Below are 14481 nucleotides of genomic sequence, written 5' to 3' on the forward strand. Positions count from 1 at the left end.
AGGCTGCAGCTGAGGGGGCCAAAAAAACTGAAGAGCATCTCAGATGTGGGCAGAAGTTTCCAGGCTCCATGCTCAGCTCTGTGGCTCCTGGAGTAGGAGGAACCCATGGTGGGATTATGTGCAGAGGCGGGGTGTTCCCTTGTGGGTGACTGTATGTTCAGGTTCCGTGTGTGTGCCAGCTCTATATGCATGTGAGAGATGAGGTTACCTGAAGACGTTACCATCCTGCTGAACAGTGCAGGTGAAATACCTGTAGGTGCGGCAGAGGAGGGTCAGGATATGTCCAGATGGGCTGTCTGCTCCCTGCAGATCTGAAGGTTTAGCCTGGCTCTACCTATCTGTCTAGTAGGGGAAAACAGTCTTCTGCTCCTGCCCAGTTCTTCAAAAAACTGGTTCAAGATTTTCTCTCTCAACCTCTTACAAGGATTGTAGGGGCTCCCTGCACCCCAAATCCCATGCCTCTGGTGGGGTATGGCTCAGACCTCTGACCTGGGTCATTTTACCCCTAGTGCCATCAGACACCCAGGAAAGAGGGCACAGATGGCTGTGTGTCTTCAGGCCACTGGTCAGGGCAGTGCTGACTGCTGTGGGTCTACAAGACCTACCTGGCATCAGGGGGCGTGCTTTAGGACTTCAGTCATGGCCCAGTTCTGGGATGAGGTTTCTCTTCCCTCTACAGCTGAGCAGCCCAGCAGAGTTTCAGTGGGAGAAGAACCTCTGGACTTGGGCCAGGACAGAGAACTGAGAGGTGGCCTCTGTCCAACCTTGGGCACCCAGGCTTCAGATTCTGGTGTCTGGGTACATGGCAGGAAAGACAATAGCAATAGGCTTTCAGTATTTCATGACCAAAAGCAAAGCCAAAAAAAGCTTGCAAGCAAAGGCCTAGGCCCCCGAGGGGTTCAGGCTCGAAGGATCCAAGCCAGGGAGAGGAAGGTAGGTGGAGGAGGCAGCAGGGCCTGGCCCACCAGGGTGGTGGCGTGGATTGGTGTGCAGGTCTGTGAGCGGGCAGGACTGCTGTGGAGATAGCGGCAAGGCTTTGGGAGTTGAAGGAAGAGGCTGCCCTGGGCTGCTGGCCATGGACACTGACCAGCACTGGGCTCCTCCCTGGGGCTGGGGAGTGGGTGCAAGAACCATGTCAGGTCTGGGGACAGATATCCAGAGTCCCAGGCACTGGGGAAGACAGAAACTCCTGGAGAGAGGGGGGAAGACCCCCTCCATGGAGGGGTGGTCACAAGTCGGCCTTGCATCCTGTTGTGTTCTCTAAATGCTCCGCCAATAAGTGCTAGGAGCAACAGGAAGCCACACTACCTTCTACCCTTGGTGACTCTATGGCCCCGTGGGCCAGGCCAGTCCTGCTTCCTACCTGCTGTGCTGCTGTGTGTGTGAGGCAGTCACTCAGTTATGCCTGACTCTTTTCAACCTCAGGGATGGAGCCCATCAGGCTCCTCTGTCAATGGATTTTCCAGGCAAGAATACTGGAGTGGGTTGCGAGTTCCTTCTCCAGGGGATCTTCCCAATCCAGGGATCAAACCTGGGTCTCCCACATTGCAGGCAGATTCCTTACTGTCTGAGTCATCTCAGGGAAGCTGTGCTGGCTTACTTATTGGCAAAACTCCTTGAAAACGTTTTAAGCCCCAGGTTGGAGTACAAGCTTTATGTCTGTCTGCCCTCTAGTCTCGGTGTCATCTTCTCTTGGCAGGATGATCCACGAGCTGACCCCAGTTTACCTTGCCCTCCTGGACCAGGGCCATCAGAGCAGCTCCATACACAAATGCTTAGAGGGGAGCCAGACACACAAAGGCACTTAGCTCCATGAAGGCAGTGGGCAGAGCTGGGGGCAAGCCCCCCTCCCCACGCGTGCCATCCTGCAGTGCAGCTTGGCCTGGCCCAGAAGGGAGACACTGTTGTCTGCAGGGTAGTGAGTGGCCACCAGGAGATCCCAGGCCTCCTGGCTGGGAGCTGTGCCTACCATCCTCTGGTTCTATCTCACAACTTGGTGTGGGGGTTAAAATGAAAAGGGAATCATGTCTTCCAAGGACATTGCCTACTTTCAGCCTTCAACTCTTCAGAAAAAAAAAAAATCCCTGGGGTAAGAACGTCCTCAAGCCTGACCTCAGGGATGTCGCGGGCTCAGCAGGGCATGGCTGAAACCATAGAGGCAGGGAGAGAATGGAAGGAGGGTAAAAATTGGGCAGACGAGCAGGCCCAGGCCTGGGCCCAGTCACAGGCATCTGGAGGGGACAATGATGAGAGGGGACACTTCTGGGCCCTGACACTAACTCATCCTGCAGGAACTGGACCATTACGAGCTGTGAGGTGCAAGTTAGGTGCAGGAAATATAGGGAAAAGACACCGCTGTGCCCCCTTCTCCTTCCATTAGGGCACATGCAGTAAAAGCCAGGGACCTATACAGACGGGCGCTGTCTGCCCCAACCCCCGCCGTCAGCTCCCTGAAAGCAGGACTATATCCTGTGCACAGCTCTGTCCCAAGGCTGGGACACTGCCTGACACACACACACAGTAAATGAGTGTCTCATGCATACCACACACAGGCGTACACTCCACATCCAGACCCTCACGTGGTCACACACACGCGCTCCTCACACACTCAGAACACAAAAGGGCTTCACTGTGCCCCTGTGATGTGCCTGCTTTTCAGCCCAGGTGGTTTCCATTTCCTCCTGCTTAGGAGACTGAGGAGTGATCGCTCCTTCTTAGGTCACCAGGAATAAGAAAGGGTCCCAATTTAGAGCATGACACTCATATGTTCTTAGAAAATACAAGTGATGTTATTTAGTATGGACTTTTCTCTGACACCTGTGGCTTCTGTTATTTCCAAGCCTGAAACCCACGCTGAGCCCCAGCAAGCCTTCTTGCCACACATGTGAGAGCCATGAGCATGAGAGGGGCCAGGGACGCAGAGGAGGACGCGCTGCCCTCACAAGTCTGGGTGAACCAGCCTGTCACTGGAGACTCAACTCTTACGTCTCTTTGGAGTTCCCATTAAGGTGAATCTCGTGAATGCTGCCAACAAATCATAACAAATACTGCCTTTCCTGAGTATCCAGTACACCTGGGCACAGTGATTCTGACATGCCACTGGGCACAGGTGCAACATCTACCCCACATCGAGGAAACAGAGGCTGAGACGGAATAACCTGCAGCAGCTCCTCCACTAGCCAGTGTCAGGAAGGGGGTCAGACCCATGCCCTGCTCTGCGCTGTGCTGCCTGCTTCAGGACGTTGTACATTGGGGTCTGGAAGTGCCAGTGGGTCTCATGGGGAGAGCATCCCAGTCTCTGCCCCGAGTCAGCTCACTGCGTCACCGGAGGGGCTCTGCAGCTGGCCCTGGCCCTCCTCTGCGGTGCACTTTGCCATCCCCCTCCATCCCGGGGGCTCTCACAGGGTCCGGGGAAGACCAGAACCTTGGAAGCACTGAGGGTTCTAAACATAAACACAACATCACCACCCTGTCCTCTCAGTAACCTCAAACACCAGGCAGGACCTTTGACCCAAACAGGAAACAAATTCTCTAAGCAGTCAAAATAGGTCGTATACAATTCATAGTCCTAATTGCCTTCATTTCTATCAAAACGTGGCCCCTCCTGCCCCACATCAGAGATTATTTGTTCTTCTGGAGCACTCTGGCTCTTAGCTTTCCTCATCCAAAGCATCTGAGAGTGGACAATTTGTCAAGGGTCGAAAAGGCACATCCCCAACTAGCAGCACAACATGACCGGCCAGATTCCACCATCAGGTAGGAGAAGGCTATAAAAAGCAGACAGGAAAGCTGTAACAAGGCTGCACTGATGGCCAATCAGATAACCCCACACCTTTTCAGAGTCCTGGAAAGCTTTACGTTACTGTTTCTTCCTCATTATCATCCTCATCATTGGAGACCAAGAACCTACCACATGCCACGTTACTCACGTTTGTTATTTCAGTCTGTCCTCCTGCAACCACATGGTCATCCTATTTTTCAGTTCAGTAAATCAGTGCTCACAGGGCTACCTGCTCAGATCTGTGTGTCTAGCCACTGCAGGGAGGAGTTCTGATCCAAGGGGTGGGAGGTTCTCCCCCGCCGTACACGGCCTCCCACCAGGGTTGGGCCCCAACACTGGGAAGGGCCACTGAGTCATCAAGGAAAAGCAAGATATTTTCTGTGAATTGTGCTTAAGATGACATCATTTTGGAGCCCCTTCTACTCAAAACAGCTTATTAGAAGCACTTAAAGAAAGGCTTCAAATATTGGAAAAATCAATTTATTTGGATGCTTAATCCTTATGAATAATGGATTTTGAAGAAATCATTACTTCATGGCTATTTTAAATCATCTAAGGGGCTAACCCCTGTCCTCCTTCCTCCCAAGCAGATCTTCCATTGAGGATGATATTACAGGGGTTATATCATAGGTGCTGGGGACAACACCTATATTCTGGATTCCCTGAAGGCCCCATAAAGGCAGAGAGGAGGGACCTCGGATTTGACAAGCTCTGCTCGTGGACACCACATTCCAAAGTGAGAGCCACAGGCTGAAACCGTGCCAAGTGCACACTGTGCCACTGTCATCTGCTTGGAACGCAGTCTGTGGCTGTCCGGGCCTGCATGAAATGTGCTGAAGTTGCTCCCCTAGAAAGGCCATGCGTCCCAGCCCTGTCCACCCACGCAGCCCCGACTGTACCTCGTTGATGGCCAACTGTTCGCCGCCCCCTCCAGTGTGGCTGTAGTGGTGGCTGGAGCTATGCACATCCTCATACAGGTCCTCCTCACTGCCCGCCTCATCTCCACGGAGGGCCGTGTCCAGAGCTCCATCAGGGAGGGCTGGAAGGAGAGAGAGAAGCTGCCAAAGAGGACTGAGGGAGGGGACACATGGAAAAGGAGACAGGTCTTTCAGGGATAAACAGTCCTTCTTTGAAAGGAGAGAGGGGCTCAGGGAACCAGATTCTCAAACCATTCTTGCTGTACAAATATAATCTGGTTGAAAGAGTGCACTGGTTGACCTCACACCATCACTATACATCACCTACCATTCAGTCCCCACCAGTTCCATAAACAAGGACACACAATTATATCCAGTGGCAAGACACCCAAGACCCCTCCAGTTGAATTAGATTCAAAATCACTTACCAATGTATCAGATATAGATGGTATACCTTACCATACTTTATACATGGTATAAAGCCCTTAAAAATGCTGCTGCTGCTGCTAAGTTGCTTCAGTCGTGTCCGACTCTGTATGACCCCAGAGACGGCAGCCCACCAGGCTCCCCCGTCCCAGGAATTCTCCAGACAAGAACACTGGAGTGGGTTGCCATTTCCTTCTCCAATGCATGAAAGTGAAAAGTGAAAGGGAAGTCGCTCAGTCGTGTCCGACTCTTCGTGACCCCATGGACTGCAGCCTACCAGGCTCCTCCGTCCATGGGATTTTCCAGGCAAGAGTACTGCAGTTAAAAATGCTAATGCCTGATTATTAAATATATGTATCTCCAAAGAAATATACAGTATATAGATGCAAATATTGTTTGCAAATTAATAAATACATTTTTATCATCCTGATATTTATCATCCTGTTTAAGAAAATACAGACTCATAGAATTCAAACTCCTGCATATCCCACTTCAAGCCCACTCCCCACTCTCTCCTTTAGAGTTATCCAGTATTTCAAGCTTTTTATAAATTATACCCAGGCTGTCTTTGCTTTAGCATGTATTTCTGTTGAGTTTTGCATGGTTTGACGTCATATAAAAGGAACCATCCAGTAGCTTTTCTTCTCTGATTGGCTTTTTTACCCAACAGCTCATGTAACTGTGATTGATTCAGTCTCCCTGATACACAGTCTTGATTTTGTGAATATCTTCAGTTTTGCAGGCAGGCTGCACTGCTGCAGAACAGCCAGTGTTTCCCAGTCTGTCGCTGGTACAAAGGATGGTGATGCAGACCCACAGGCCTCCAGGGCACATGTCCCAGACTTTCTCCCAGTGTTTCCCAACTCTTTTTCAAGGGACTGTCCCCATCCAAAAAGCCTCTTATACATTGTTTTCCTATTCACCCCAATGAAAACTTAATACCACAAATATACTGTATATTTTAAACTTCTGTGGCTCTTTGGAGGATCACAAACTATTGTAATAGCTAAGATTTTCACCCCCCTTGGATGAAATCATTACCTGTGGTGCGAATTTATGCTCCTGGGTATAGACAGCTAGGGGTGACATCCCTAGGTCCTGAGTATACCACACTCTTCCCTAAACTATCCTACCAATTTAGACTTCAGACAGTGCGTATGAATGTTCTCGCCACTCTACATCCTCCCAACTCTTGGGATGGGCATTGTCGGACATTTTCATTTTTGACAGGCTGATGGGTATGAGAAGGGATCTTAATTTTTATTTAAAATTTTAATTAAAAAATTTTAAATTTTAAATTGTTGAATTTTAAGAATTTTAAGATCTTAAATTTTAATTTAAAATTCTCTGCTTACTCATGAGTTGAATATCTATGTTTATGCATTATTTGTATTTCCTTTAATGTGAAGTGTCTGTTATTTTATCTTTAATATAATCATTAATGTAAAAAATATATTTCTATGTGAGTCTAGTTTTATATACATATACTTTCCTCCCTCTATTCTGGATTCTAAATCTTTGTCACTTAACTGTGCTACAACTATCATTTTCCTGTTTGTAATGTCTTGTCTCTTTAAGGTATTTTTGATGAACAGAAGTTCTTAACTTGATTTATTTATTTACTTATTTTTTAGCCATGCCATATGGCTTGTGGGATCTTAGTTCCCCAATCAGGGATCCAACGTAGGCCCTCTGCAGTGAAAGCTCAGAGTCCTCACCACTGGACTTCCAGGGAATTCCCAAGGAGTTCTCAATTTTAATATAGACAAATTTGCCAACGTTATCATGTATAGTTTATATTTTTTCAGAATGTTTTTATCCCTAGTACATGGAAACACTATTGCTTATCTGCCTCCGGGGGCTCTGGGTCTTCGTTGCCGCGTGAGGGCTTCCCTCTCCAGTTGCGGTGCACATGCTCCTCACTGCGGTGGCTTCTCTTGTTGCAGAGCACAGGCTCTAGGGCGCACAAGCTTCAGTAGCTACATGACATGGGCTCAGCAGTTATGGCGCTCAGGCTCCAGAGCACAGGGCCCATGGGCTTAGTTGCCCCACGGCATGTGGAATCTTCTTGGACCAGGGATCGAACTTGTGTCACCTGCATTGGTAGGCGGGTTCTTAGCTACTGGACCATCAGGGAAATCGTACTTTATTTTTTGTGTGTTTAGGAAATTCTTTTCTACCTCAAGGTTATAAAGATATTCTCCTTTCATGTTTTATATTTTTCTTTAGACATTTAGGCTTCCCAGGTGGCTCAGATGGTAAAGTGTCTGCCTGCAATGCGGGAGACTTGGGTTCGATCCCTGGGTCCAGAAAATCCCCTGGAGAAGGAAATGGCAACCTACTCCAATACTCTTGCCTGGAAAATTCCATGGACAGAGGAGCCTGGTAGGCTCCAGTCCATGGGGTCGCAAAGAGCCAGACACGACTGAGTGACTTCACTTTCACTTAAGACATTTAAGTTTTTAACACACTTGGAAATGATTTTTGTGTTATTGTATGTGGCTGGAATCTGCAATACTGTGATTTATAAAAATAGATAGATGCTTGATGTTCAACCTGTTCCTGGCACAGAGCTCCTACAACCCTTGAAATGTCCTATATGTGACAAAGGTGTCTTATGTTATGTTAATGATGGGGTCCTGAACTGACCTGAGCAAACCCGGGTCTGTGCCTGGAGACCAAATGGTCTGAGCCCATCTTGGGAGCAGGAGCCTTTTACTGATATACACAGTCAGGAATCCCAAGGAACTCTCATAACTTGTATTTCATTTACATTTGAAAACTGTTTTATTATGGAAACTTTCAAATGTGTACAAAGGGAGACACGATAGTATAAGGAACCTTGTACACCCATCACCCAGCTTCGATAATTCTCAACATGTGGGCAGTTTTGTTTCATCATCTGCATAGTTTCCTCACTAGATCCAAGATAAGACATAGTTTCATCTGTAAACACTATAATATATATTTCTAAACAAGATGAGGACTATTTTTTTTAACTACAATACATATCTAAAACAGACTATAGTCCATCCAAGGTTGTCTGTCATACCTTCTCTACAGCATGAAAAAATCTTTTTATTTTGAAATAAATGTAAAGTGTAGGGTGTTGAGACTCTAGCGCAGAGTGATCCTGTGTCCTCTTTACCCAGATTCCCCCAATGATTATATTTCATATGACTCCAGGAAACTGCCCTTGGTATAAGGCCTGTAAATTGTTCTATGTCATTTTATAGCTGTGTAGATTTGTGTAACAACCATAACAAGCATTATATAAGCTTGGGAGGTTGACTTTTTTCACTCAGGCAAATGTCCTTGGGATTCATCCAAGTGGTTGCTTCTATTTTTACTTCATTCCTTTTTATTGCTTACTAGTACTCCATGCAATAGATGTAAAATTTGTTTAAACATTCACCCATTGAAAGACATCCAGGTAGTTTTCAATTTTCAGATTCAGTTCAGTTCAGTTACTCAGTCGTGTCCGACTCTTTGTGACCCCATGGACTGCAGCACTCCAGGCCTCCCTGTCCATCACCAATTCCCAAAGTTTACTCAAACTCATGTCCATTGAGTTGGTGATGCCATCCAGCCATCTCATCCTCTGTTGTCCCCTTCATCTCCCGCCTTCAATCTTTCCCAGCATCTGAGTCTTTTCAAATGAGTCAGTTCTTCACATCAGGTGGCCAAAGTATTGGAGCTTCACCTTCAGCATCATTCCCTCCAATGAACACCCAGGACTGATCTCCTTTAGGATGGACTGGTTGGATCTCCTTGCAGTCCAAGGGACTCTCAAGAGTCTTCTCCAACACCACAGTTCAAAAGCATCAATTCTTCGGCACTCAGCTTTCTGAGTATAGTATAGTCCAACTTTCACATCCATACATTTCAATTTTAGGCTCTTACAAATAAAGCTACTGGGAACTCTCATGTACAGGTTTTGGGGTGGACATAAGTTTTCCTTTTTCTGAGATAAATGTGATTGCCCAGGAGTACAACTGCTGAGTCGTACTAATGTAGGATATAGATGAGCTCCAGGTTAGATGTTACAACTGGTCTCCTGTTCACATTTCATGAGGGATAAAAGTGGGCTTCAAGCTGGATACTAACTAATTGTTAGCATTTCTTGAGATAAGAGATAGGTGAGCTCCAATTAAGGCATTTACAATCAGCTTCCTATTTGCCCTCCGAAATGGAAGTAACAGAAACAGGGTAAATAGCCAGCATTGGTCTCTTGCAAACACTTTAGTGTAATAGTCATAGCAAGGACAAAGAGGGGAAAAACCCTATTTGAGTAAAAGATTAAGGGATCTCCACACCCTCTTCTCTTGAGACAAGGGAGAGACTACATGTACACAGAAAGGCTCCTAGTAGGTCAAAAGTGAAAATCGCTGGGTTGTGTCCAACTCTTTGCGACCCCATGGATTATACAGTCCGTGGAATTCTCCAGGCCAGAATACTGGAGTGGGTAGCCTTTCTCTTCTCCAGGGGATCTCCCCAACCCAGGGATTGAACCCAGGTCTCCCGCATTGCAGGTGGATTCTTTACCAACTGAGCTATCAGATTATGTGGGTCAAAAGTTAAGAGATAATGCCAGGCCATAATGAATCTTGCTCCTCCCAGAAGACTTCAAGACCTATCTTGGCTGAGGGGTGTGTGCATACCCCGGGGGAGGGTGCCAGGGTAGGTCAGGTGTGGAAAAAGAATCCAGATAATTGGCCTGAAGGAAGACAACAACCAGGAAGAACTGGCCTATATAAATAACTTAACCACCTCTTTACTGCTCTCCTCATAAGCAGAGATGTCCACACTCTTTCTCTCTGGATGTGCATCTCTACATTGCTTCTGTCTTAACTAAAAATACAGAAGCTTCTGTGCTCTCCCACTTGTTGTGCTATGACTCTAATAATAAACTTTGTACCTGCATTTACAGTTTCTGCTTCCATGATAAATGCATTTTTCACTGGGGGCAAAGATCCAGGGAAAAATAGCTTCTACCTTCTAGCCTCTAGCCCTTGTTGATCTGATGGCTAGGATTCCTGGTTCTCATCCAGGTTACCGAGCTTCAACTCCTGGGCAGGGAATAAAGATCTTGCTGCACACCACCACTTGCTGCTGCATTGCTGATGTCAATAGAACAGTTGATTTTTTTTTTTTTTTAAAGAAACTGTTGAACTATTTTCTAGAGTGATTGTACCATTTTACATTCCCACTACAATGGATGAAAGATCCAGTTTCTCAGCATCCTTACCAGCATTTGGTATTGTCTGTATTTTATACTTTAGACATTCAGATAGGTGTATAATAATATTGCTTGTTGTTGTTCTGTCACTAAGTTGCGTCATACTCTGCGACCACATGGACTGTAGCAAGCCAGGCTCCTCTGTCCTCCACTATCTCCCAGAGTTTGCTCACATTCATATTCATTGAGTTGGTGGTGCTATCTATCCATCTAAGTATATTGCATCTTGGTCTTTATTTGCATTTCCCAAAAGGCAGGTGGTGCTGAACATCTTTTCATGTACCTATTTGCCATTCACACATCTTTTCCAATGAAGTATTTGTTCATGTTTCTGCACATTTTCTATTTGTACTGTTTATTGTTTTATGTTGAGATTTGAAAGTTCTGTATATATTCTAGGGATGAGTCCTTTGTCAGACATATGGTTTGCAGGTATTTTCTCTCACTCAGTCTGTTGCTTTTCATCCTCTTAACAAGGATTTTTACAGAGCAAAAGTTTTAAATTTTGACAAAGTTCAATTTATCAATTTTTCCTTTTATGGGTGATACTCTTGGAGTTATATCTAAGAACTTCACCAAATCTTAGTTCCAAAAGATTTTCACTTATGTTTTATTCTAAAACCTTTATAGTTTTACCTTTTACAGTTGAACCTATGATTCATTTTAGCTTTTTTTTTTTGTATAAAATGTGAGATTTAGGTGAAATTTCATTTTTATTGCCTATGGATGTCCAACTGTTCCAGCACTATTTCTGAAAAAAAAAAAAAATCTTTCCTCTACTGAATTGCTTCTGCACTTTTGTCAAAATTCTGTTAGCCAAGTGGGGATATTACTATCAATTTAAAAAAAATAAGAAGAATTATAAGATAATACTATCAACCGACAAATTAGATAAACTAGGCTATATGAGTAAATTCTTAGAAAAACACATTACTAAAATTGACTCAAGAAGAAATAGAAAATCTGAATAGACCTATAATTAGTAGGGAAATTGGATCACAAACTTCCCAACAGAAAAAAGCTCAAGATTTGACCGTTTCACTAGAGAATTCTACCAAACATTTAAACAACAATTAGTATTAATCTTTCTCAAACGCTTCTGAAAAAGGATTATATATTAAAAGAATTACGTATCTTGACCAATTGGGATTTATTTCTGGAAATTCAAGAATGGCTTAACATATTAAAATAATTCAATATAATATAAGACAATAACAGAATGAAGGGAAAAAAAAAACCCACATGGTCATCTCAATTGATGAGAGAGCACTGACAAAGTTCAACACTATTTCATGATCCTATTCAAAGCAGGATGGGAAGAGAAGGTCCCCAACATGATAAAGGCCATATGTGAAAAATCCATAGCTAACATCATGCTTAACAGTGAGAAAATGAAGGCTTTTCCTTAAGATCAGGAGCAAGACAAGGATGCCTGCTTTCACTGCTTATATTCAACACAGTGTTGGAAGCTGTGCCCAACTAGGCAAGAAAAAGAAATAAAAATCATCCAAATTGGAAATGACAAAGTAAAATTATTTATGTTCATAGATGATACAATCTTAAATATAGAAAATTCTAAAGATCCACATCAGATTTTAGAGCTAATATATAAATTCAACAATGTTGCAGGATATAAGTCAACACACAAAAATCAGTTTTATTTTTATATACTTGCAGTGAACAATTTGAAAAGAAAAAAAATTTCAAATTTCACTATAGTAGCATTGAAAATAATGAAATACTTAGGAATAATTTTAACCAAGAAGGTAAAAGATTTATACAATGAAAATTGTAACATTGCTGAAAACCATGAAAAGAAAACCTAAATAAATGGAAAGATATTCCATATTTATGGATTAAGAGATTTAATACTGTTAAGATGACAGTACTACTCAAAGCAATCTACAGATTCAAAGCAAACTCTAAAAAATCCTAATGGCATTTTTACAGAAGTAGAAAAACTCATTCCAAAATTCATATGGAATCTCAAGGGACCCTGAATAACCAAAAATATCTTGAAAAAATTAAGCTGGAGGGCTCACAATACTTGATTTCAAAACTTACTACAAAGATACAGTGATCCAACAGCGTGGTACTGGCATAAGGACAGACGTATATTCTATTGGTCTAACAGAATAGAATAGAGATCTCAGAAATAAACCATCACCTAAATGGTCAACTGATTTTCAACAAAGGTGCCAAGATAAGTCAGTGAGGAAAAAGACAGTCTTTTCAATAAACTGTTTTGGGAAACTGGATACACACATGCAAAATAATGAAGTTAGATATTTATCTAACACCATATACAAAAATTAACTCAAAATGAATCAAAGACCTAAACATAAGAGCTAAAACTGTAAGACTGAAGAAAACAAAAGAAAAGTTTTATGACATTGGATGTGGAAATTATTTCTTGTATATGACACCAAAAGCACAGGGAACAACAACAAAAAATAGATAAACTGGACAACGTCAAAAATTTGAAGTTCTGTACAAGATAGGATACTTTTAAGAAAGTGAAAAGGTGGCCTATTGAATGGGAGAAAATATTTGCAAATTATCCATCTGATAAGGAAATAATATCCAGAAATACACAGAAGAACTCCTACAATTCAAGAACCACAACAGAAACAACAACAAACTGATTTAAAAATGGGCATTAAAAACAGCCATACCACTGTGAATGTACGTGCCTGATCTTATCTGATCTTGGAAAAATGGGCAAATATCTTGAGTAGACATTTCTTCAAAAAAGATACAGGGTGGTTGCTGTAGAAATGAGTTCAGCAGGTCCTCAAAAAAACAAAACATAGAATTACCATATGATCTAGAAATCTCACCTCTAGGTACGTACCCAAAAGAATGAAAATCAGGGACTCAGATTCTAGTATACCAATGTTCATGGCAGCATTATTCATAATAGTCAAAAGGTGGGAACAACCCAAATGTCCATCAACAAATAAACGGATAAGCAAAATGTTGTATTTACATATAATGAAATATTATTCAGCCATAAAAAGGAATGATGTTCTGATAATACTACAACATGGGTGAACCTGGAAAATACTCTGTTAAGTGAAATCAGCCAGACACAAAAGGACACATATATGATCCTGTTTATATAAGGTACCTAGAACAGGCAAATTCTTAGCCACAGAAAATAGGTTAGTGGTTACCAGGGGCCAAAGGGAGGCGGGAACAGGGAGTTGCTTACAGTTGCTTTTGGTTACAGAGTGTCTATCTGGAGTGATGAAAAAATTTTGCAATATATAGTGATCATGGTTACACATATTGTGAAAATAATGCCACATATTAAATGGCAAATTTTAAAATATATATGTATCACAATTTAAAAAAATAACTTATAGCAAAAAACCATTGAATTTTATACTTTACATGGATGAGTGGTATGGTATATGGCTTATATCTCAATAAAGCTGTTTTAAAAATTGGTCGGTTATTCTTGTTTGGCACTATTTCTGGATTCTCGATTCTGATCCATTAATTTACTTGTTTGTTCTCCAATATCACAGTCTTATTTTCTGTAGTTGTATGTATAATAATTCTTGAAATCTAGTAGAGTGGTTCCTCTTACTTTATTCCTCTTTTTAGAACTATTTTAGCTATTTCTGTTCCTTTGCCTTTCTATACAAATATTAGAATAATCCTGTCTATATTTATTAAAAAATCTTGCCGGGATTTTGATAGAAACAGTTTACAAACCTCTGTATCAGTTTGGAGATGACTGGTTAGGAAGATCTCCTGGAGAAGGAAATAGCTGCCCCCTCTAGTATTTTTGCCTAGACAGTTCCATGGACAGAGGAACAGGGTTGGCTATACAGTCCATGGGGACATGACAGAGCGACTAGCAGTTTCATTTTCACTTTATTCTCTTGAATCCTCCAATCTGTGGAATCTCTCTCCATACTTAGATCTTCGATTTCTTTCAGTGCTGCATTATTTTAAAGCAAATCCTAGACACCATATAATTTAATCTGTAAATACTATAGTATACGTCTTAAAAGATACAAAGTTTGTTCCTCTCACTGCCACACCTTCTTCTAGGAGAATTTAAAAACCAATCATCCCTTTGAGGGAACAGAACAGATTCCTTGTAA

At 42.9% G+C, this 14481-nt stretch overlaps 1 protein-coding gene across 6 annotated transcripts in view; it reads right to left on the reverse strand.

Moving 5' to 3' along the window:
• Positions 1-14481, reverse strand: part of ARHGEF4 (Rho guanine nucleotide exchange factor 4) — a 331792-nt gene that overhangs the window by 15729 nt on the left and 301582 nt on the right. For all 6 annotated transcript variants that reach the window (XM_086372203.1, XM_086372239.1, XM_086372228.1 and 3 more), the window contains one exon: positions 4681-4820. In XM_086372203.1, coding sequence (XP_086228329.1) covers positions 4681-4820 — 140 coding nt within the window. The remainder of the gene's footprint in view (positions 1-4680; positions 4821-14481) is intronic.

Source organism: Bos grunniens, chromosome 2 (genome assembly GCF_055505025.1).
Source record: "Bos grunniens cultivar Pamir isolate PY7600 chromosome 2, Bosgru_T2T1.0, whole genome shotgun sequence".
In the NCBI taxonomy this organism is placed as follows: domain Eukaryota; kingdom Metazoa; phylum Chordata; class Mammalia; order Artiodactyla; family Bovidae; genus Bos; species Bos grunniens.